At 40.6% G+C, this 21756-nt stretch overlaps 2 protein-coding genes across 2 annotated transcripts; both read left to right on the top strand.

Moving 5' to 3' along the window:
- Positions 1-41: 41 nt before the first annotated feature.
- LOC145495915 (hydroxyacyl-coenzyme A dehydrogenase, mitochondrial-like) lies at positions 42-21427 on the top strand. Its single transcript, XM_081475517.1, has 9 exons — positions 42-1063; positions 2743-2871; positions 7063-7220; positions 9044-9170; positions 9707-9796; positions 10524-10596; positions 11073-11120; positions 20572-20640; positions 21067-21427. Exons 1-9 carry the CDS (start codon positions 884-886, stop codon positions 21183-21185), a joined length of 993 nt encoding a protein of 330 aa, XP_081331643.1. The 5' UTR covers positions 42-883; the 3' UTR covers positions 21186-21427.
- On the top strand, positions 11190-20565 carry LOC145495887 (uncharacterized). Its single transcript, XM_081475480.1, has one exon. The coding sequence runs from the start codon at positions 14027-14029 to the stop codon at positions 17099-17101; it is 3075 nt and encodes a 1024-aa protein (XP_081331606.1). The 5' UTR covers positions 11190-14026; the 3' UTR covers positions 17102-20565.
- Positions 21428-21756: the final 329 nt, after the last annotated feature.

The raw sequence follows: 21756 nt of genomic DNA, 5'->3' as shown, positions 1-21756 counted from the left end.
GGCTCCAACAATGCGCATTTCGCGGGGCGCGTGTAGTGCATAGGCCGGATGTAGCGCACAAATTTGGAAAAAAGTCAAAGGTCTGACACCGTAAAGGTCTAGAAATATTTCTGACCTCATGTTATTTTGCCTCTGAACTTTAATCAGGGCTATGTAACCACCATATATAAACGTTTTATAACTGACGTTTCTTAAATTCATATATTTTTTTTTGGCGGGAAGTGAATTTCAGTAGACTTCAGTCGCTTCATAATCCCCCAGCCCGGGCTTCTTCCCATCCACGAGATCCACGAACCATATGTTTTCCCTGATCTTCGATCTTGTATGATTAGTGATGTAAATTCGATAAGTCCGGATTTTTTTTACCGTTCGATTGAGCGGAATACCTTTTTCACTTGGAAACAAGTGAATCGAAATTGTCGGCGCATGTCCACCCCCCCGGTGGGGGACTCCCATATGGAATGGACGGGGATGCGCGTCGTCTCGCTTAGGGGTGTAAATTTCGGATTTTGGTCTCGCTTAGGGTGTTCTGGGCAAAATGTCATTATTTTTAGCCGTCAAGGTCTCGTTAAGGGTTGCACGCGAAGAAGTCACTGTACTTTTTATTTGTCTGTTTTATAAACTGGTCTCTTTTAGGGGTCTGCATAAGCTTCGGCCACGCCCAGATTGGTCTCTTTTAGGGGTTAAATTCAACATTTCCGCGAGCATCCCCGTCCACTCCATATGGGAGTCCCTCCCGGGGTCCACCCTCCCCCGCCACCACTACCCGGGATACCCCCGCTCCGGGAATGGACGTTGACCTTTTAGTTCCCAGTCCCACGTGTTTAGCCCATTTCCCGGTCACACTCGAACTTTTCGTGACTTTTAGCATCTTTTCTCAAATATGGCCTCACTCTTTCGTTGCACTGCCTCGAAATTACCATCTGCCCAGTTTCTGAGGCACTCATCATTGGGAAAGAACTTGGCTGTGGTTTCATCTTTTTTCAGTTCATCCTCTAGTCACAATGCCATAAAAAATGTCACGGTCATTGGCAGTGGACTTATGGGAGCCGGGATTGCTCAAGTAAGTTTTAATAAATGAATGGGTAAAAACCATTATTCCAGCTCACCTGTTAACTTTGGCGAAATCCTGATTTGTTATATCGTTATGCACTACAAATTACAATATGCTTTGAAGTTTTCCAGTCGTTCTCTGCTTCAAAAATTAAAAGTGTTCACGCATACAAGGGAAGCTAGCTTTTTGCTATCAGGCTGCTAAATTGACCTCGTACGTTCTGTACGTTTAAGCTAGCTCAAAACTGTTTAAGCAGAAATGCGTTTAACTGTAAACTCAAATTTAGATTTGTTTTTTTTTTTGGAAGTGGAAATCATATTACAGTTTGGCCTGGCTCAAACAATTTTCACATGGATTTCTGGACGTAAATGTGACGTTGGAGTCACACGTGTTTTATTTATAAAACTAACGCGGGCTTTGATGTCGTGATTTAGTGCACGTAATTTGTTCTTGACGGAAATAATCTTTAATAATTAATAAAAACAATTGCAGAAGACAAGGTTTGCTTCACTGAAGATTATAACCATATTTGAAAGGTTTTTTTTTTTAATTTCGGTGTTTGATCCCTCGCATCCCCCAACATTTGGGTCTTGTTGCAGCTCTCGTAAGATCTCACATGAATGCCTTGAAACCCTTTGAGAGGACAATAAAACAAAAAACAGAAACAATGCCCCCAAGCCCCAAAACGATAACAGCTGCTGCAATGACAACAAAAAGAATTACATGATACACTACCGCAACATTTGCGAGGTTTCGGGGACGACAGAGCCTGGCAGGGGCTTATGGGGAGGGACTGTAGCCAACCCCCCCCCCCTTAAAATAATATTTAGAAATGGCAGAACCTGGGAATTAGGGGAAGGGACTGTAACCCCCCCCCCCCTTATAAAAAAATAACTATAAATAAATAATAATTATTAATCAGCAAATTTTCCACTGCTGGGTTCAGGTACAGTCTTCACATTATATATTGGTGTCTTGTGGATGTCTTATGGTTTAACAAATGGATAAAAACAGAATCTAGTAATATACTAACAACTAGTCAGCCGAAACCTTATCAGAGCTGCATCTTCTCCTCTTCTTACAGATCATGGAATTTTCATTAACCCTTAGTGGTTTTCAAACTTTGCAAATTGTTTTAGACTAAACTTTTTCACATTCTGTTACAAATTTTATTTTTCATTAAATATGCCAAACCAAACGAGCATGTGTACTAAAGGCACCCATGGCTAAGTGTCGATTGATACCATTGGTTGACACCCTCAAGGGAACCTTGATCGACACTCGATCAGTACCCAATCGATACTTGATCGACACTCGATCAACGCCTCAGTTGACAGTCCATCAACACTCCATCGACATCTCGGTCTTGAAACAGTTGGTTTCACTGTTGACTAATTTTGATCGATTCATATGAGTTGGTCCACACTCGTCTGACTTTTGACTGACTGTTGATCAAGTGTCAAATGACTATCGATTGGGATGTTTATCAAGGGTATAGATCAAGAGTATCGATCAAGAGTATTGATTGAGTGTATTGATGGGCACTTGACCAAGGATGCCGAAAGGTCAGTCACCAACAACAGTTCTTTTCAGAACTAGCCTCACCCAGATGATGACACTATACAAACTACAAATGAATGTACTCTTAGTTATAATTTTATAATGTTGAATGTAATTTACATACTCAGGTAGCAGCAGCCACAAATCACCAGGTGACGATGGTTGATCAAACAAATGCAATCTTGACAAAATCATTGAGGTCTATTGAGAAAAGCTTGGGAAAAGTAGCAAAGAAAAAGTTCAAAGATGATCCAGAGGTAGGTCTTTGAGGCCATATTATTATTAATAAGGCAGTAAAACAACAAAATTCTGCTGTTACAGAGATGCCTCTCTAAAAAATAACCAATTCAGCCTCAAAAATGCATCAAATATTCAAAAACGTTTTCCCTCAGAATGCCAAAAATCAGGCAAAATATGTCTGACAAATGTATTTTATGCACTTTCCATTTTGTTTTCAAAGCTTGTGCTTGCACTTGCACAAATTAGTTTTCCATATCAGTCAGGGTGGCGAATGGTAAATGCGAGACTTTGCGAGATGGCGAGATGAGCGTTTTTCTTTGCGAGCCCGAGACATTTTGACTTTTTAGATTGCGAGACCGAGACTTCAAAGTGTTTTGAGTGTGAGTGTGAGACGTTCAGACTCTTAAACTTTGAGCCCCAGATTTAGTTGAGAGCTAGAGTGATCTTGTACAGCGTTAAGCCAGCATCTTGGAACTGACTGGAACTGGAAATTCACTATGTTATGCAGAGCTCCCAAGCTGTCTCACGCAAACAAATTCAGTCTTACGCTCTCACCCTGAAACTATTATTTCTCACGCATTTAAGATTTCTTGCTGCTTTAGTGAAAATCCTTCATAATAAACTATCTTTTATGATATAATTTCATCCGTGATTGGTCAGTGATCGGACTGACAGCATGTAGAACAAGCGTTATAACATGTTAATTTGACTTCTAGATACATGTAAGTCAGAATGTTAAGAAAGAGTTGATATTGGTCTAATAAAAAGAAAATTCTGCGATCTAAACAGTTGCTTTTAAAGCATCACATTTCTGCTCAGAATGAAGGAAAACATGTCTTAGCTACCCCTAGCGGGATGCCGCCTGCGGTGCCACAAATAGCAGCTACACCTTCGAAGATCTTATTTTTAGCCAACATATGAACTTGAGAGCTCTGGTTATGATATCCTAGAGAAATATAACAGTTTTTCTGTTGCCAAATCAGACGTTGCGGTAGGTTTTGTACCTTTTTGTGGAATTAAAGTGCCTATGAAGTAAAAAATAATTGCTGCTTATTTGAAAGGGTTTTCAAAGTAAAGAAGAATGGCCTTTCCCTTTTTAGAATAACTTTTTTCGTTCTAGAGATATTTACGTTTTTGTATTATGCAAATGAGGAAATTGATGACGTCATAGGTGGTTCCACTTGAACAGTAAAACACTGAATCAAGAATATCTCTAGGAATATTGGAGCAGTGTTCTTCAAACTTGGCACCACAAATGTGCATCGCAAAAGAAAGAGAATGACATCTTTTGTGTTGTTGCCATGGCAACACTTTTGGCTCCAGTCTCTTTCTGTGAAAAACCAAATATGCCAATTTGTCACCCTTCGAAAAGGGACAGAGGGTCTTGCTCGGAACACACATGATTCCCATATTGTTTTAACTCTCCCCATTAGATTGTTGGGAGTGGATGATCCTTGTTTATGATAAAATCTGGTAATGTTAGTTTTAATTAAAACAGGACCAGCGGCATAACTGTTGTCATGGCGACGGCACAATGGGTGTCATTTTGTTTCTGTTGTGATGTACATTTCTGGTACCAAGTTTAAAGAACACTGCTTTAATATTTCTAGAGATATTCTTGATTGAGTGTTGAACTGTTTTAGTGGAACCACCTATGACGTCATCACTTATAATACAAAAACGTGAATATCTCTAAAACACAAAAAGATATTCCAAAAAGGAAAATGCCATTCTTCTTTACTTTGAAAAGCCTTTCAAATCAGCAGCAATTATTTTTTACTTCATAGGCACTTTAAGACAATTTAGGAGAAGTTAGGATTAACTTTTTCTCGGAAAATTTGTAAGTTGCTTCATTGAAATTCCATATCATGTAAAGACAAGATGTAATTTATAAAAATTGTTAAAGGAACGAATTGGGACTTCAAGACCTTTAGCCTTGTGAAAAATTGAGACTCCGAGACAGCTTCGTAGAAAAATCGAGACTGCAAGACGCACATAACCGCTAAAAGACGAGACTGCGAGACCCGTAAAATTCGACTAAAATTTTACGAGACCCAGAGTTTTTGAAGGACCATTTGCCACCCCTGACAGTGCTCAGGTTTTCACGAAAGAAGAGGGCTTGTTTTGTTTGGCTGGTATTCCAGCCATCTGTGGGAGGGAACATTTTGTAGTTCCAGAAAATATCCATACCTCCCCCATGGAAGGGATTTTTTATAAGACCCCCCATGGCAATCTCTTTAAAAATTCCAATTAAGTTTCATACAGTCTTTAAATTTTTGGTCTTCTTTCTAGTACCTTCCTACCTCCAGGCAATTCTAATTCCTTCTGTGCAGGGAGTATGGATATTTTCTGGTACTGCACATTTTCCTTTGGGTGGGAAAACTCCCCATTGGTGGTGAAAGGGAATCCCGGTGTCAGACTTATTGAGAGAGTTCCGTCACACCTCCCTGAATCTCTGGAGTCTTATTCAAGGACACAATGCATTGGCAAGACTTAAACACAGACTACAAAACTCAATACACTAAAAGGTACTGCAAAAGCTCCCGCTGCGGACCTTTTGGGGCTGAACACCCTAGCAGGTACCAAAACTGCTTTTTCAACCCCCTAAAAGGTACGACAAGCACCCCTGTCCTTTTTATAAGGGGTCCCCCCCCTGCCCAGGTACCAGACTTGAAATCTAGATGTCAGTTTAGTTCAAGTCCCGCTTTAGCACAAGGTTGTTATAAGATTTTTCATGGTAGACGTGACTTCCACTCCTCGCCTATACTATCTTGTGAATATGTAGCCCACTGGTTTACCTCGTGCTAGTGGAGGATTTCAATCTTTTTATGTTTTATGTTAACTTTTTGGTGTCTGGTGCTTGAGCATGTAGAAACCTGTGGAAGAGCCCCCCCCCCCCCCCCCAAAAAAAAAATTCGAAAAGTACTTTATGTACTGCAAAATATGACATCACAGGTAAGGTTACAGTCAGGTTTACATTTTGTGACTAATAGCATGAATGGAAAAGAAAAGCATTAACACAGGAATGTGTAGTCAAATCAATTTATCGTCGTGAGCAGACAAGAAAAAAAAAAATTCATTCAAGAAAAAAAGAGCAAGGAACAGTCAGGACAAATTAAATTTGAGAACGAAAAGACTAATGAATCCCTGTGGTTTCGACTGTGTGCTTTGTCAAACCCAAGCATTCATCGATAGGGAATTTAGACAATTTAGTGAGTGAAGCTTTTCTTTTGTAGCCTTTATAACGAATTTCTTTTAAGTTAGTTTCTCAATTGATATGCCACAGTTTTTGAACTACGGGTCGGTCTGACCAAGTGAAAAGTTTTGCAAGATGCTTTCAATTGTTCGATCAATACCGTCAATGTCAACAAAATGTTGAGCATGCTTTCATGAATACGTTGAAGGCATACCTTTAAGGCTTTGAGCCTCTTTAGGGGAGAATTGAGCCCCAATTGGGGATCAGAGCATGTTAGTTTCAGTTACACAATATTGAACTGTTCCAGTTAGCTTGCTCTTCATCTATTCATTCAGAAACTATTGACTGATGACATTTGATGTAGTTACAATGATAATGTTAGCTTTGAACTGTCTCATTCTCCTTGGTTTCTCTTTGATAGCATTTTTATTTTTTATGTGAACAGAGCTAACTGAAAGGTTTGTTTCAGAAGTTTGTGCTGAATACAACTATTACATTACAACTACATGGGATTGTATAGTTCTAAGGTGTTTAATATGTACTTACATTAGTTCCGGTTACACAATATTGAGCTGTTGCAGTTTGCTTGCAAGTGCTTTATACTGAACTAAAGATTTGATAAAACAACTACAGTATTTTTTATCTCTCCAAGTTATAAGCCCATAACTTAGCCCATGACATGCTGTTATCTGTACTGGTCAGTCAGTTGTAATACAAATTATGCATATGTTTCCTTAAAAGATATTTAGCAGTTTCTGGTTAATAATTCCTTGTTTGTAATTAATGTTCACTGCTTGTGTACTTTCTTGCAATTGCAATGCGTCAACATGTTTCAAATTCCCACAATGACAACCAATTCATCCCAAACCTAACACCAAAGCAACAAAACACTCTCTCACCAGTGGCCCTAAAGAGGATGTTGCTGATTACTGCAGCAACAATTTAAGATACATAGAAACAAACAGCTAGCACTAGACAATGTATACAATGAATACCTATTTTTTGATAACAGGGTGAAAAGCAGTTTGTCACCGATACTATGTCAAGGATACATATCGCAACAGAGCCAACTACCAACATAGCTGAAACAGATCTGTTAATAGAAGCCATAGTGGAAAACATGCGCACCAAACATAAACTCTTTACAGAGCTTGACAAAGCAGCACCCAGGTATCAATTAAGTCATGGACTAAATAGCTAGTTAACAAGTTTATTCCATTCAGTGTACTATATTTACAGGGAGCCAATAATATCTATCAAACTTAGGTACAGGGACTGTGGAGGGGGAAGGGCTGGTAGGGCTACAGCCCTACCACGTTTATTGCTGGGAGTTATTTTCTAGGGCTCCAGATGGCACGCAAATGCAAGATAAATGGCAAAACACTGACCTAACGTTTGTTTTTAGCCCTAGCACTCTTAAATGGTCTCCGCGGTCCCTGAGGTATATGTACATAATATTATAGATAAATGCAGTGAAAATTTGATTTCAAAATCATTGTGCAATGAAGCTGTAGAGTCTCAGTATACATGTTCGTAATTCAGACAGGCTTCACCAAGCTAGGATGCCAATGCCTCCCATTAAGGAAAAGAACTATGGCCTGTGAAATTAAACTTTTAAAGATCATACTCCGATTGTTTACTACCCTGGTCCTAGAGGTTTTTCTTGATTTTTCTCTGCATGAGAGAGCTGTGGGAGAGCTGCGAAACGGTGAAAACACGAGTTGTGAAGTGGCAAGAAAGAAAAACCTCTGGTTACCTTGGGTGCAAATCAATATGATTGGTTTGTTTGTTTGGTAATACCGAGGGTACGGTGGGGATATCTGTCACTGCACTTCTTGAGGTAAATTTTGCTTCTCTACCAGGGAAGGAATTTGTTTGCAAAATACTTCAGTTCTCAGTTTATACACGTTCAAGATTTGCCTGTGTTCGACATGGATTACGTTTCTGACTGTGTCTTCGAAGAAATTTGCAATATCTCAGGGTTTTCTCTTAGTATTTAGTTCACCAGTACTCATCTATCCACCAGGCCCCGGTTTTTCGAAGGCTGGATAACACTATGCACCAGATAAATTACTATCCAGTGGATAAGTGTTAACAAAACAAACCACGCTATTGGCTGGATAGTGATTTACCTGGTGGATAGCACTATCTATCTTTCGAACAACCCAGGCCTGGTCCCAGTTATTCAAAGGCTGGTTGATGCTATATACAGGATAAATCAGAATCCACGGAATAAGTGTTAACAAAACAAACCACACTACATGTATCTACTGGATAGTGATTTATCCACTGGACAGTGTTGTCCAACCTTTGAACAACTGGCCCCTGGGTTATGAAGAAATTGACCAGAGTTCAAACCCAGATTACTCTTTCTAGAACCTGGCATTCAATAACCATTTAGCAAACAGATTCCATGTTGCCTTGTGTCTATTCACTAACTGATCAGAGATTAAGTCAAAATGTGTAACGTGGACAAAATTTTGTCACACAAGCTGTTAGGTGAGTATGTCACTGATGTTTGTACCACATTTGACATCTTCTGTGAAAAAAGACACAAAAAGACACAAAAAATGTTAATGCAGGGGTTTCATGAAGGGCCGGGCACCAGGCAAATTGACCGCCTGTGAGGATGATTTTGCCCAGCTGGTTTGACCATCTAGCAGAAAGTTTTTCTTACAAAGAAGTTCAGTTCTAATAGTTTTGCCCGCCTGTGAAAACCAGTTGCCACCCTGCTGAAAACATTAATTAATGAAACCCCTGTTAATGACTCCATCTATACATAACTCCTTCAATCAGTCATAATAAGAACCAATCAAAAAATGAGAATAATTTGATTTGTTATCTAATACATGTAAGTTATTGTACCTCCCATAAAACTTTCATTTTTAACTTCATTGAAAGAAAGACAATAGTCATTCCACTTCATTACGCTCTATCAGGGCCTAAAGATAGATCAAACTGATTTAATTTTTTTCTTGTTAATTGTTTTTCAGTCACACCATCTTTGCGTCCAACACCTCTTCTTTGCCAATAGGTGAAATAGCAAGCGTCACAAAGAGAAAGGACAGATTTGGTGGACTTCACTTTTTTAATCCTGTTCCTTTGATGAAACTGGTTGAGGTTTGTTAAGATATTTAGCACTTCTTTTGTTCATGTCTAATGCTGTACAAAGTTGGATGATTATTCCTTAATAAGTGCATACAGTTGATTCATTGAGGGCCTGTCAGTTTGGTCATGAAAGGAAATATTTTTAATTACTTTTGGAGTAATTTTATCCATGCAAAGCAATTTTCTAATGAAGTGGCATAATTCAGCACTAGGGGCCTGCTTCTCGAAAGCCCCGGAAACTTTGCAGGCCCGAAAAGCCATTTTTTAGTTATCGGCATTTAAAGACAGAGAGGTGTATATGCCTGAAACTTCTTGCATGAAGGAAACCACTATTCGTATCAAGAATATTAAATGAATAAAACAGCCCTGGAGTTGAAAACTTTTTGGGACCTTCTAGAAACGGGCCCCAGAAGTCACGTCAATCTGAATCTGATTAAGACAATTTGTCCACATTGTCAACCCTCCTTGTTTGTCTTCTCATTGTCTTATAAATTGATCAACTTCCGTATTTAATAACCATTGACATTTTATATTTTCGTCATTTCAAGGTTATTCGTATTCCAGAAACAACAGATGAGACATTTGATGCTCTATTTCAGTTTAGCAAGGAGCTCGGCAAAGTGCCAGTCTCTTGCAAGGTAAGCAGTGTACCCCAAAAGACATTTTGTACCCCTCTGCCCCCTCCCAACCCCTGCCTGAACCCCATTTTTGCATGTGATTTTTAGCAATCCTTGAATATTGCTGGCTTATCCTTGAAAAGTCCTTGAATTAAAGTCATTGGTAAGAAAGGTCTTACTAATGTTTGTATGAACCATGTGTCAGCTCTTACCTCTGGTTATAGTAATGTGGAGGGACCAGGAGAACCTGGGAATACCCAAGCCTTTCCCTGGATAGGAAGAAAGTCAGGCTGCTCCAATGAGAGATTATTTTTATTTATGGTCATTTATAAGAACTTTAGAATAAGTGAGAGTAACACTGAAGTTGATGAAGGTAAATGAAGTGCCGTAACAAGTTTCTGAAGCTAACATTACAAAATAGCCCTTCATCATAGCAAACTTGTTACAACAGATTTTATCAACTTCAAGTTCAGAAATAGCAATAAGCGATTCATGTGTCCACTGATTCAGCCCACCAATGTCTTTACAACTAGTAACTTTTTTATTCTATGGGAGTAGAGTACAACATCTTGACCCCAGTTAGGGGTTGAACCCAGACCTGACAATTAGCGGTAAAGACTCCATACAGATGCTGTTAGAACTTCCTCAAAAGGTTTGTCCTGCTGATCAGCCTTGTTGCATTTGTTCATAATGATGACCAACTCCTCAACATTTTATTCCATCGTGTTTTGTTTCTCTTTTCTTTCAGGATACCCCAGGTTTTATTGTGAATCGTTTGCTTGTTCCATACATAATGGAGTCCATCAGAATGCTTGAAAGAGGTGAGAATTCAAAATGAAAGATAATAGTTATTATTAAGGGTTTTTTCTTGTAACCATGGCTGGGCTGTCATTAAGTTTTAATTTATCTGTAGCCTTGATCTTCACATCAGTAACAAACTTGTTACTTTATGTGAGAATTGTATCAACTAGGGCAAGATCACCTGTAACATCAATCAGAAATGGTGGGAGAGTTGCATGTCTGTATGTTGGTCTGGGGTACCATATTGCTTCGATTTAGCCCCAGAACTGAGTTACTTTCGGCCCTTAGCTCAAGGAAGGGTGCCTGTTGGGCGGGGATGCTTATTGGCAATGAGGTCCAACCGTAACATGAAAACGCAATAAGCAATTCAGTGAACAACAATATATGCTCACATGTACTGTAACTCAAGAAATGTTCTATCTCTTATTTAAATGATTCTTATTACCTGAGCTCATAACGAAAAATTCTTATGCCATGTACCTCTGCTTGCTTACAGGGGATGCCTCAGCAAAGGACATTGACACAGCTATGAAGCTTGGAGCAGGTAAGGACCATGTTTTTATAATATACTTCATTGCAAGCTTCAAGCTAATGGCAATTGTAATAGGCCATTTTTGACATATTTAATTCTCAATGCTGTGTTAGAAACACAGTACAGGGATTAAAACAAGACAAATAACGTATTCATCCTTCAACCTTGTTGTTTTATTCCGCTAAACCTCCGCGCAATTAATATTTCAAAAGTGGCTTACTGTTTATACACACGATTGTGGGCACTTTGTTCACCCTCCCCACCCTGTTCAATGTTGCCATCACCCTTCTAAACTGCTACATGCATTCTGCCAGTTTCCAACAATGCAAAGGTGCAGAAGGGGTGTGAACGTACTTTTTAATGGTAACTGCGAGTATGGTACGACGTCTCTACAAAATGTTTCAACCTTGAAAAGGCTTTGCTCGTATTGTTGTAGTTAATTTCTTAAAATTTCGAGCACAATTTTTTTAATCAATCAACAAACACCATACGGATCTCTGTAGAGGCAGAGGGAGATGGCCGAGTGTGGCCGAGTCGTTAGGGCGTCGGACGTGAAATCCGGAGGTCGTGGGTTCAAGTCCCGCTCTGACCACTAAACTGGAGTTGTTATTCGGTAGACTCTTGTTCAACTCCTCGGTCATTCTTGTAAATAGCCAACTGATCTGCCTCCCGCTAGTTGGGATTTTTAAGCCTATTATGGTTAGTTGATGTTTGTTTCTTTCAGTTTAAGTGGCAAGCCTGTGAACTAACTAGGTGTAGCTAAGCGCATTGACCATTATAAACAACGACATTTGAACATTTTAGAAGATTTACTTTCATGTCCCAGGCAAGACTTGCATGGGCGAGAAAAAATGTACCTCTCTTCAAAATCACGAATCTCGACAAAGAGTTCAGTGAAAATCTTATATGATGGTTTGAACACAGGAGTTTCAGTAGTTCGTATAGCGCGATCGTCCAGGTGAGGGTAGTTCTGAAAAGAACTGTAAGTTGTAGTTCATTGAGATTTCGACTACGACAACAGACTAATCAAATCCCACTAAACCTGACCAATCACCGTTTACGAACCTACAGCCAATAACATCACGGCTAAACTGAGTGATCAGTCTCAACAGCCAGACTTCTAACACCGTTGACTTAAACAATGACTTTCTGGTGACTATTGTTTTGGCCACAATTGTTCGAAGGCTGGATAACACTATCCATAAGATAAATCCCTATCCAGTGGATAGCGTGGTTTGTTTTGTGAACACTTATCTACTGGATGGCGATTTATCCGGTCGGTGGATAGGGTTATCCAGCCTTCGAACAACTGGCGCCAGCTCTTTAGAGAACAACCCACACCCGGACGATCACACTACAATACGTTCCACCAATCAGAATGAGAATCTTAGTAGAGAATAAAATAGTAAATGTTACAGTAGTCCAGGTCCCTCTGGGCAACTGTCTTAATGTTCGGGCTTTTCAGTTAAAACCTCGTAAACGTTCCGAAGAGATTCCGAATAAAATTGACCAATCCGGAAGTTTTCGCGAGTATTACAAAAATTGATTCATGAACTTGTCTTCACCAGGATACGTCACTGTTACCTAGCAACGTCAAAGACGTCAACCGCGGGCTCAATCAGCTCTTGAAAACTAGATTCTGACACATAGCTGATGAATACGTTGTCTTTTAAAATTTAAATTAGCCAACTTTTTTGGCATATTCTTTTTACGATCAAAATGGTAAACTCTTCTACCGTGCATAGTAATCGTCAACAGTTGACTGGAATTGTTTATATTATGTGAATGGAAATAATTTAAAATGTGATTAACTGTGCCAGGAAAACTTCAAACTGGTAGCAAATTTTTGACCACAACATAAACGATTTGCAAAATTTGAAACCGCAAAAGCTAAAAAAAAAATAAACCACTTATACAATTAGCTTAAAATTGATGGAAACTTGAAATGAGAGCTATCTAAAGTAAGAAAGAGGTGCTCAAAAGGCAAAATGCAGGGATGGTTAACTCGGGGAGAGATGAGAGGAATTTCCAAAGGCAAACTTTTAATATTCTGCTCCATTTTGGAGTCTCCTCTAGTTAGAACCGTCTGAGGCAATTTTTACTCAATTCTCGTTTTCGTCTATGTTTTTTGTGTCCATATCTACATGTGTGTTTGATTTACATTAAACGGTACAAATTGTTCGTTAAAATCTCTTAATGTGTTCATTTCGGCTTTATTTATAGCCTCATCACTTCTTATTGATAAGGTCATTCGTGAAAGACTGTCAGGCTGAAAAACGGGCTGCTTTCCTTTGTCGACGTTTTATCAGTGTGTTATATTTGGATACATTCCCCTGTCTAGCTGTCTTTATTTTCCTCTAGCAGTAGCAGAATAAAGAATTTATAGACAAATTGTATGCGGAATAAAATTTACGGGACGAAAATCAAAATAAAGTACAAAAAACAGCTGGGGATGCCAATATAATTGGATTCAAAAGGGGAGTAACATTAGTAAAAGTGTTATGCGAAATTTAGACCACAAAAACTTTTTTACTTAATTTTAAACGGGCTATAACTTATATATTGGAATTTTTGATTGGTCAGTTCTCTGGTTCATTTGATTAAGATAGGTTGATTTGGATAAAAGGCCGATTTCAGTCGCCATGCGGGTAACCCTTGTGGTAAGGGTCCCCGTGGGGTGAGTGACCAAGAAAACGGCGGGAAAACCACGAAACGGCGGGAAAATGGTAAAACGGCGACGAAGACAAACTTGGAATAGGTTTCGCTCGGCGCTGCTGGCATGTAATCGTCAACCGCAAATCAAGAAACATTTGCTAATTTCGTCAAAGTAGACGTTGTTCGTGCTGAGAAACCAGCCTTGTTTTAAGGAATTTTTTACGGAAAAGCAAACATAGTGAGTGCCAAGCACCAGAGAAGACATGATGAAACACCGGAGATCATTGCAGCTCGAGAAAGAGCTGTATTTAGCGAAAAAGAAGCTTGAAAAGTTTGAAACTATGGAGCGAGCTACCGACAAAAGGAAGTGTGATGTGCAGCAAGAGTTGCTCTGTGCGTCGAAAAATGTTGGACGTTTAAAGATTTCATGTTGCAGCTCTTTAGAAATAGAGAACAGGGTCGAGCAAGAGATTTTTCTTTGCCGTGATAGGACTTGTGAGTTAGAGGGGCGTGATTGTAAAGTTACGGATTTGGAAACCACGAATCAGAGTTTTGAGAGAAAACAGGAATCTTTGCATCAAGAGCTGTTGAAAAGGTCAGAGAAAAAAACCGATGGCGAAATTGCGCTCCAAAGTATCAAGCAGAAAAGAGGGTATGTTAAAAATGGCAAAGCACAACAGGGTGCGAAAACTAATGAGAACGAAAATGGGAGAAGAAAGCTTAAAAGCGATAAGGGATATCTCCAAGGAGTGTTGATTAAATTACGGGAAGATATTTCCACGTCTAAAAGCCAGATTGATACTTTATTCCAAGATAAGAATGAATTGACAGCTGTGTCAAAAGAAACGAAGAAAAGCGATATAGGAAGCAATTTGGAATTTGGAAAACGTTTCAGAGACGGTGGAAATCGCGAAAGATCGATTCCAAATCAGCACTTTATCCTGGAGGCTTGCGACAAAAAGTCCACAAATGAAATCCGCAAGCTGCACGAAGTCGCTGCAGATTTAGAAACAAAGTACGCCACCTGTAAGACCGAGCTAGAAAACCAACAGGACCTTATCACAACAATTATTTCGCGCGAGAAAGCTGTCTCGCGCGCGGCGCGCGAGGCTGCGCGAGATCTGCAGGTGCAACTCGACGAAAGTCGGCAAGAGATTGAAAAGCGTGACGTTATGATGAAAACACTCGCGAAAGACAAAAGAAGTCTTGAGCACAGCATTCTGGAATTTAGGCGAAATTATCACCAAAAATGCGATGCCTTTGACGCTGAACTGAACGAAACAAAAACTCTTCGTACGAGGCCAAGGATAGAGGCACCTATAGTCAGTACAAATCTACAGGATTATTTGGAAAAATATCAACAAGGGGCCGACCTGATTAGCCAAGAGCCAAACAGACAAATAACCGGCTCGTCGTGGTATCATTCACACGAACAAAAGGCGGCCATTTCGCTTTACAAAGCTAGCAAGTCTGCCCACAGTGTTTATGCAAGACGCCACCGTAGAAACATCGAGAGTTTGAACCCAGACGAATCGCTTCTGCAAGACCGCAGCGAAGAAAGGAAAGAGATTTTTCGCGGTCATTTGCCAAAGAAAAGAAAGGATAAGTTAACAGAGGTTCGCAATCGGCGGCAATTTCACGCAACTGCGGAAAGCGCCAATGAGAGCGCTGATCTCGAGTGGAACAAACCTCACGCTGATTGTGTAAGCAAATACCGCGAGAGCTGTCACGATCAGAAAGGGCTAAAGACGTTGTTGATGGCGGTAGAAGACGGGCGAGCGCCGACTGTGGAGATGGAGAACGAGTTGGATGAAAGATCGGTAGAAAACGACAGTAAATGCGAAGAATATCAACCCGACGTCGACGGAGTTCGATCGGAGAACGATGCGGTAGAAATCGAGAATTGTTCTTCGACACATGAAGAACAAGAGATCAAACAGATTGAGCCTTTAAATGTTTGTAACGGCGACGAGATCGCGTCTCCGATCGTCGAAAGCGAATTTACGAATGGTCATGCAAGCCTAGTGCCAGACGAAGACAAAAACGATTCTGGAGTGAGTGTAGATCCGACGAAAGATGATTTTGACACGGTGAAGAAGAGAAAAGAAGAATTGCAACAGTTATGCGAAGTGTTAATGGAGGAGCGAGATAAAGCGACTCGTACGCTCAGAGGAAGAGATGATGAAGTAATGCGGTTACGAATGCGCGCTGTGGAAACTGAACACGAAAGAACTGATCTGAAAATCCAATTAGCTAAGGCCATGGATCGTTCAGATGGCCAGGAGAACGAGCTCGCGTCCGTTAAAGAAGAGAACGAGAAACTGAAAGCTGAGGTCGAGAGGCTCGGAAAGAGAATTGAAGAATTGGAGGCGGAGAACAGCCACCTTAATAGTAAACTTCAAGCACGTGCTGATCAAGATCATGCAGATGGAAAGAAAGAAACAGCTGATTTGGAAAGTGCTGAGTTAGTGGGCACCGTGGCGGAAGATCGAGCGGAGGAGCCTGTTACTGTCCAAAGCGAAGAAAGGCTTGAGAGTGAACCTCAAGAGCAAGAACATGGGATTGGGAACGTCGTAGACGATACAACAACTTCAGAAGGCGCTGCAAAAGAGAGCGCACCCGCGGCAGACGAAGTCGTCGTGAAAAGAAGAGAATACAAACGCACCGCACCAAACTATTACCGTCACTCGTTCGCCGGCAGCCTTCCGAGGCCATTCCACAGCCATGAGTTACACTCACAACGTTCCTTCGACCATAGCCCAAAGCACGAGCGTTCGGGATCGGTTCACTCTGACACGAGTGAAGAGAGCGAGTCTGGAAGTCATGCCGCGGCTCCGAGTGTGCCTAGCTTTATGAGGAGGAAGGCGAATAATGCGTACTTGAAATCTGGGTTCAGTCCTGTGCAGTTCAACTACCAGCCGCTCCCCGAGAGCATCTTGGACAAACGGGAAAGCTGGCTAGATGGGGTACGAGCAAGAGGGGGTAGCTTATCTAGAGCGCGCGATAGCTCTTCTGACAGCGAAAGTAGCGGGATCGGCAGTGGTGCGAGCGCTTCAGTGGAAAAAAATCACCAATGGGTGGAGTGTGGAGAGACCACAAACACGCTGAACTCTGCACCTGAAGATCGAGAGAAACACTCAGGAAATGCCGAGAATTCCACCGAGGATTTACTTCAGTCTACGCACGAAGAACACGAAAGAGTTTCTTTATCGGAACAACCATCAGAAGTAGTTACTGGTCAGTCACAAGTTGACGGCGAAGATCACGAGAGGAAAGAGCACGTGTCTGATTTAGTCAGTATGTGGAACAGCAGAACAACAGAAGCATCGGACGTTTAAATTGCATGCGAATGAAACTGATACGCGGTGGCCGATCAAGCGTTCGAAATCGTGACATACTCAGACCTGAACATCATAATAGTAACAGTTGTTCATTTCACGAAGCAGGAAAGCATGTCAGTGTATTTCGTAATGGGTCAACGGATCGGCACGCTTGTGGTGATTAGAAAACACAAACGAAAAAAGCGAAAGAGCACGTAGAAGATATTGGCTTAGGAAGAAATTATTCATAACAAATTCAGTGCGAAACTAATTTTGAATTTTGTAGACGGTGTGCTGAGTTTTTTTAGGACATCCGTTCTGTCAACAGACCTCTTAAATATAAATAATAGCGTGTGTTGTATGTAACGTTGTTTGCGCACAGGATTATTTTTTCCCAATTTCAATGTTCGAGTTGATCCAAGCAGATATGCATCATTAGCCAAGCATAGACCAAAGCACAGACTAAATGTAGGCAAAGGTGAAGATTATGGACACACAGACGCGGGTCGCTTTGAACATTTAAGCAATATAATTAAGTTGGAATTTTTATTGATTGGAATGGAATATACTTGATATACAGATCACTCAGTGGTAAGCGTGATTTAGAGAAATGAGCACACTTTTAAGTTGTACATTTTTGTTCTTCAAGACAATCGGACAACTGGTCTGTCAAATAATAAAATGCTTTTTCAAAACAACAGTTCTTTCATCGTGAGCCGATAAAAAGAAGTGTTTACACTCCATTGATTCTCAGGAATGTAAATGCCTACGCGACTCGAGAAGCTCGCGTGGAACGCGCGAAACACGGATGAACACGTGCGTTTTAGGCATGAATGCGTTAGAAATACGTTTTTAACGAGAGCAGTGGAGTTTCTGTGGAAACAAATGCTTTTCGTCAAGCAATCCTCTGCGGGTTGAAACATGAAAGAAAATACGTTTTTAAACGTTAACTTAACGGACAGGAACAGAATCTTTTTGTTTTATTTTGACTTATTTTTCACATAAGTTGTAGAGATCGCAAATATTAACCTCGGGGATTTGAACGAGCAAGAACGCAGGGGTGGTGGAGAGGGGAAGGGGAATGGTACTCCGTCATGAATGGATTCAAATTTTGATAATAAACGTTACTTCCATCAACAGCAACCCCTTCATAGCTGTCGTGCCAAAACTTGTTTCAGTACATTTAGGTCGTGTTCTATTGGGATCAACCGTTTCTGGTTGGTTGGGTTTTTTCGTGTTCTTTTGAGGAAAACCGTTTTCGGTTGGTTTTTGTTATCAACTTTTTCAACCAACCTCGAACCAGGTTGAAATGATTGAAAAAGCATTTGTGTGATTGTAGCTCGCGTAAGGACTATTCCCAGGAGTTACCGCGTTTGAACCGAGAACGGTTGGGAAAGTGTATTACTGAGAAACGTCAACCGCATAACTCGGGTCATATAACAGCTCTCACAAGGTCTCACATTAATGCCTCGATACCCTTGGACAGAACAATAGAACAAACAACAGAAACAATGCCTCTAGCCCCAAAACAATAACAGCTGCTGTGATAACAGGTTTTGGGCCGCCTAAGTTGTTATCCTTGTTACAACAATCCAGAGGGAAACACGCTTGCAGCGACGGAGTTTGTCAGACTCCTAGAGGACTCGGGATCTGTTACAGCAAAACAATCCAACGGGAAGACAGAGAATACGCAGTTACTTGGGTCCTACAATAGAGTTTAATCCAGTAACGTACACAGAGCGTAAAACGTAACCAATACGGGATAGTGGTATCCGGCGTCCCACCACCGGGGACGTAACCGAAGAACAATTTACAAAACACCTGTATTTATACTAGACTCTAAACAAGTGATCTAATATTTCGTTTAGTAATCCTAAACCACTATTGGCTGCCAATGAGCTCATTGCTGTTCTAGGCTATTCCATCATAGGCAGTCAGTTATTCTGCTCGTAAATATTAACTACTTACAACTTCAGGTAGTTCTCACTACAAGGTGTTACGCGATAATACAGATAGACAGATGGTTACCATGGTTATTGGACTTTCGCTCGACTGCGAAATGTTGGCTTTTTTATGGTTTTGAATATCGACAAATTCTCCCCTCACACTGCTACACTATGACGACAAATACAGTTGCAAGCTTACAAGAGCTGCTACAATACCGATCAACTCAAACCAGTTGCGGTTGAACCTGTTGATCCCAGTAAGACACGGCCTTAAAGAGTTAAATTAACTAATGAGGACTCGTGTCAAAACTCCAAAGCTCAGAACAATGTCATGTGACAAAGAATATCACGCTAAGTAGATCTTTCTTGAAATTAAGCAAAAACAAAACAAAACAAAACAAAAAAACAGCAAAATTCCGACACACATTCTTCTTTGGTTCTAAACTCGTATTAATCCACATCCATAGTGGAATCTTGACCTTCAGTTATAAATATTAACGCTTGTGTTTGAACAGTTATCTCTCAGCCAAGCCTCATTACTTAAAAAAAAAAAAAGAGAAAGAAAGCCTCATTATTAAAATGATGTTTGGAGTGTTATTATTGTAAGTTCTAACGGTGATGTTACACCAGACAGTTGGAAGTTGGTTTTCACTAGCGCATAAGCAAAAGCAGCATTCGCAGTCGCAGTAAAATGTTGATAATTAGCGCCATTTGTTAGGAACTTTCTTCACAAAAGACTTTAATTTACAGTACTTTCCTGTGTTTACGAATGTTTCTGATGCTTATGCTTAGGAGCTTGTGAAAACAGCCTTTATAGGGCCATAGTATGCGACGTGAAGCCTTGGCGACGTCGATTAATACTGAAATAAAACTCCAAGCGTAATTTGTGTAAGCTTTTCTAGGTGTTTAGTTAGTTCGGGCGCAGCGCGAAAAATGGCACACGAAAAATAGGGGAGAAGCTCGGCGCGAGAAGGCGCTCCTCGCACCAAGCCTCTCTCTTTTTTATTTCGCCTCGTCGTTTTTCGCGCTGCGTCCCAAATGACTGAACGCACATGGTTTTATTGCGACATGGCTGGAAGAAAAATTGTCTACCAAAGTGCTTAAACGGATAACAGTTTTCTAACAGCTCTCAAAGAAAGTGCATTTAACCAATCACAATAGACGCAAATAGCCTAATGAACTAACGAGAACTCCAGACAAAAACGTACAACAGCGGAAAGCGCGGGAAAACCTCGGCGAGTCACTGTTACTCAACACCGGTTGACAAAAACAGCGCGTCTGCGGTGATTGGCTATAGGGAAAGTGACACGGGTTTTGTTCCGATCAACAAAACGCACGCGCAAAGCTTGGGACACGGCGCGCCAAAATTAGGTCCAGTTTTTTTTTTTCCCCGCTGGTAAGGGAACGTCAGATGGTACAAAAAACGCGGTCAGCTGACACAGTCATCCCAATGCCGTCACTTAGACGTAGACGACTAAGCGGTGAAGCTTCCTTTCTTCCCTTTTTGTTATTAATGCAGGAGTGTTCTATGTTAATTATCAGGTTACCCAATGGGCCCACTGGAACTTGCAGATTATGTGGGACTTGATACAACAAAGTTCATCATTGACGGTATGTAGCGCGTGAACGTGGGACTAGAATCGAAGTCTTTACGTGAAAGTACTATTCAATAGCTCTTATTAGAATGATCACACACTAGGGTTTCATCCACAGACTTAAAAGTTAGAACCACCTGGTACAGCATATTAAACAGCACCACATGAAATTACTGTTCAATAGCTTTCATTTGAATGGTCACACACTAGGGTTTCATCCACAGACTTAAAAGTAAGAACCACCTGGTACAGCATAATGAACAGTATCACATGAAAGTGCTGCTCAATAGCTTTCATTTGAATGGTCACAAGCGGCATTTATTTGAGGTGTAATAAGCTATAGGTACACTATTGCTAAATATATCATACGACCTCGGGCCAATATTCCCTGACACGGCCCTCCCGATCAGTTAGTGAGAGGTTAGTATTTCTGTTATTTCAGGCTGGCATGAAAAATACCCGGATGTGCCGCTATTCAATCCAAGCGAGATCATGAACGACCTTGTAGCACGTAACAAGCTAGGAAGGAAGACTGGGGAAGGATTTTACAAATATGATTAGGACCCAGGCCACAAAAATAATCAACTCTCTTTAGAGCTTAAAGCGGGAGGAAAAAAACGCGGACAACAAAGCTTAAACGTGATTGGCTCGTTGGCTGTCACATGTTATCGCATGGTCTCAATCTGCTTTTATGTAAGCTGGAAAGTCAGTAACGTTTAATGAAAATCTTCGTGTCGTTACTAGCTTTTGTTGTTCTTACAGTTGAATTTCACGGTACTTGTTAAATAAAATAAGGTCTTTCAGACTGCATCGTCTTGTTGAACCTGTTTGTGTTTGTTACGATCCGAAACCGGCAATAAATGTTTACTTCTGCCTGAGCAGCTAACTAATAGAAACGTTTCGTTTAAGGTTACCGTATACCTTCAGGGGTGTCTCGCTTCCAAGCGATGTAGCGCGTCCGGTTTAAGCTGTAGATACCTAAGCCCCTATATCAAATTAAAGCTTATAGAGCTGGCTATCAAACCATACCAAAAATTTTGAAATAAAATGAATTGCCAATTTTTTCACGGCCACTAAATGCAAGCGTCCTAATCACCTTTTGGAAGCTACAAGTCAAAGCGAATTTTGTTTT

The sequence above is a fragment of the Orbicella franksi genome, chromosome 8, assembly GCF_964199315.1.
Source record: "Orbicella franksi chromosome 8, jaOrbFran1.1, whole genome shotgun sequence".
Classification (NCBI taxonomy): domain Eukaryota; kingdom Metazoa; phylum Cnidaria; class Anthozoa; order Scleractinia; family Merulinidae; genus Orbicella; species Orbicella franksi.
Note: the sequence above shows the minus strand (reverse complement) of the source record. Positions and strands in the feature narration are given on the sequence as shown.

Coding starts and splice junctions, on each gene's coding strand:
- LOC145495915 (XM_081475517.1), top strand. CDS start 884: ATGGCCTCACTCTTTCGTTGCACTGCCTCGAAATTACCATCTGCCCAG. Junction 2,872..7,062: donor AGTTCAAAGATGATCCAGAG/GTAGGTCTTTGA, acceptor TTTTGATAACAG/GGTGAAAAGCAGTTTGTCAC. Junction 11,121..20,571: donor AGCTATGAAGCTTGGAGCAG/GTAAGGACCATG, acceptor GTTAATTATCAG/GTTACCCAATGGGCCCACTG.
- LOC145495887 (XM_081475480.1), top strand. CDS start 14,027: ATGATGAAACACCGGAGATCATTGCAGCTCGAGAAAGAGCTGTATTTA.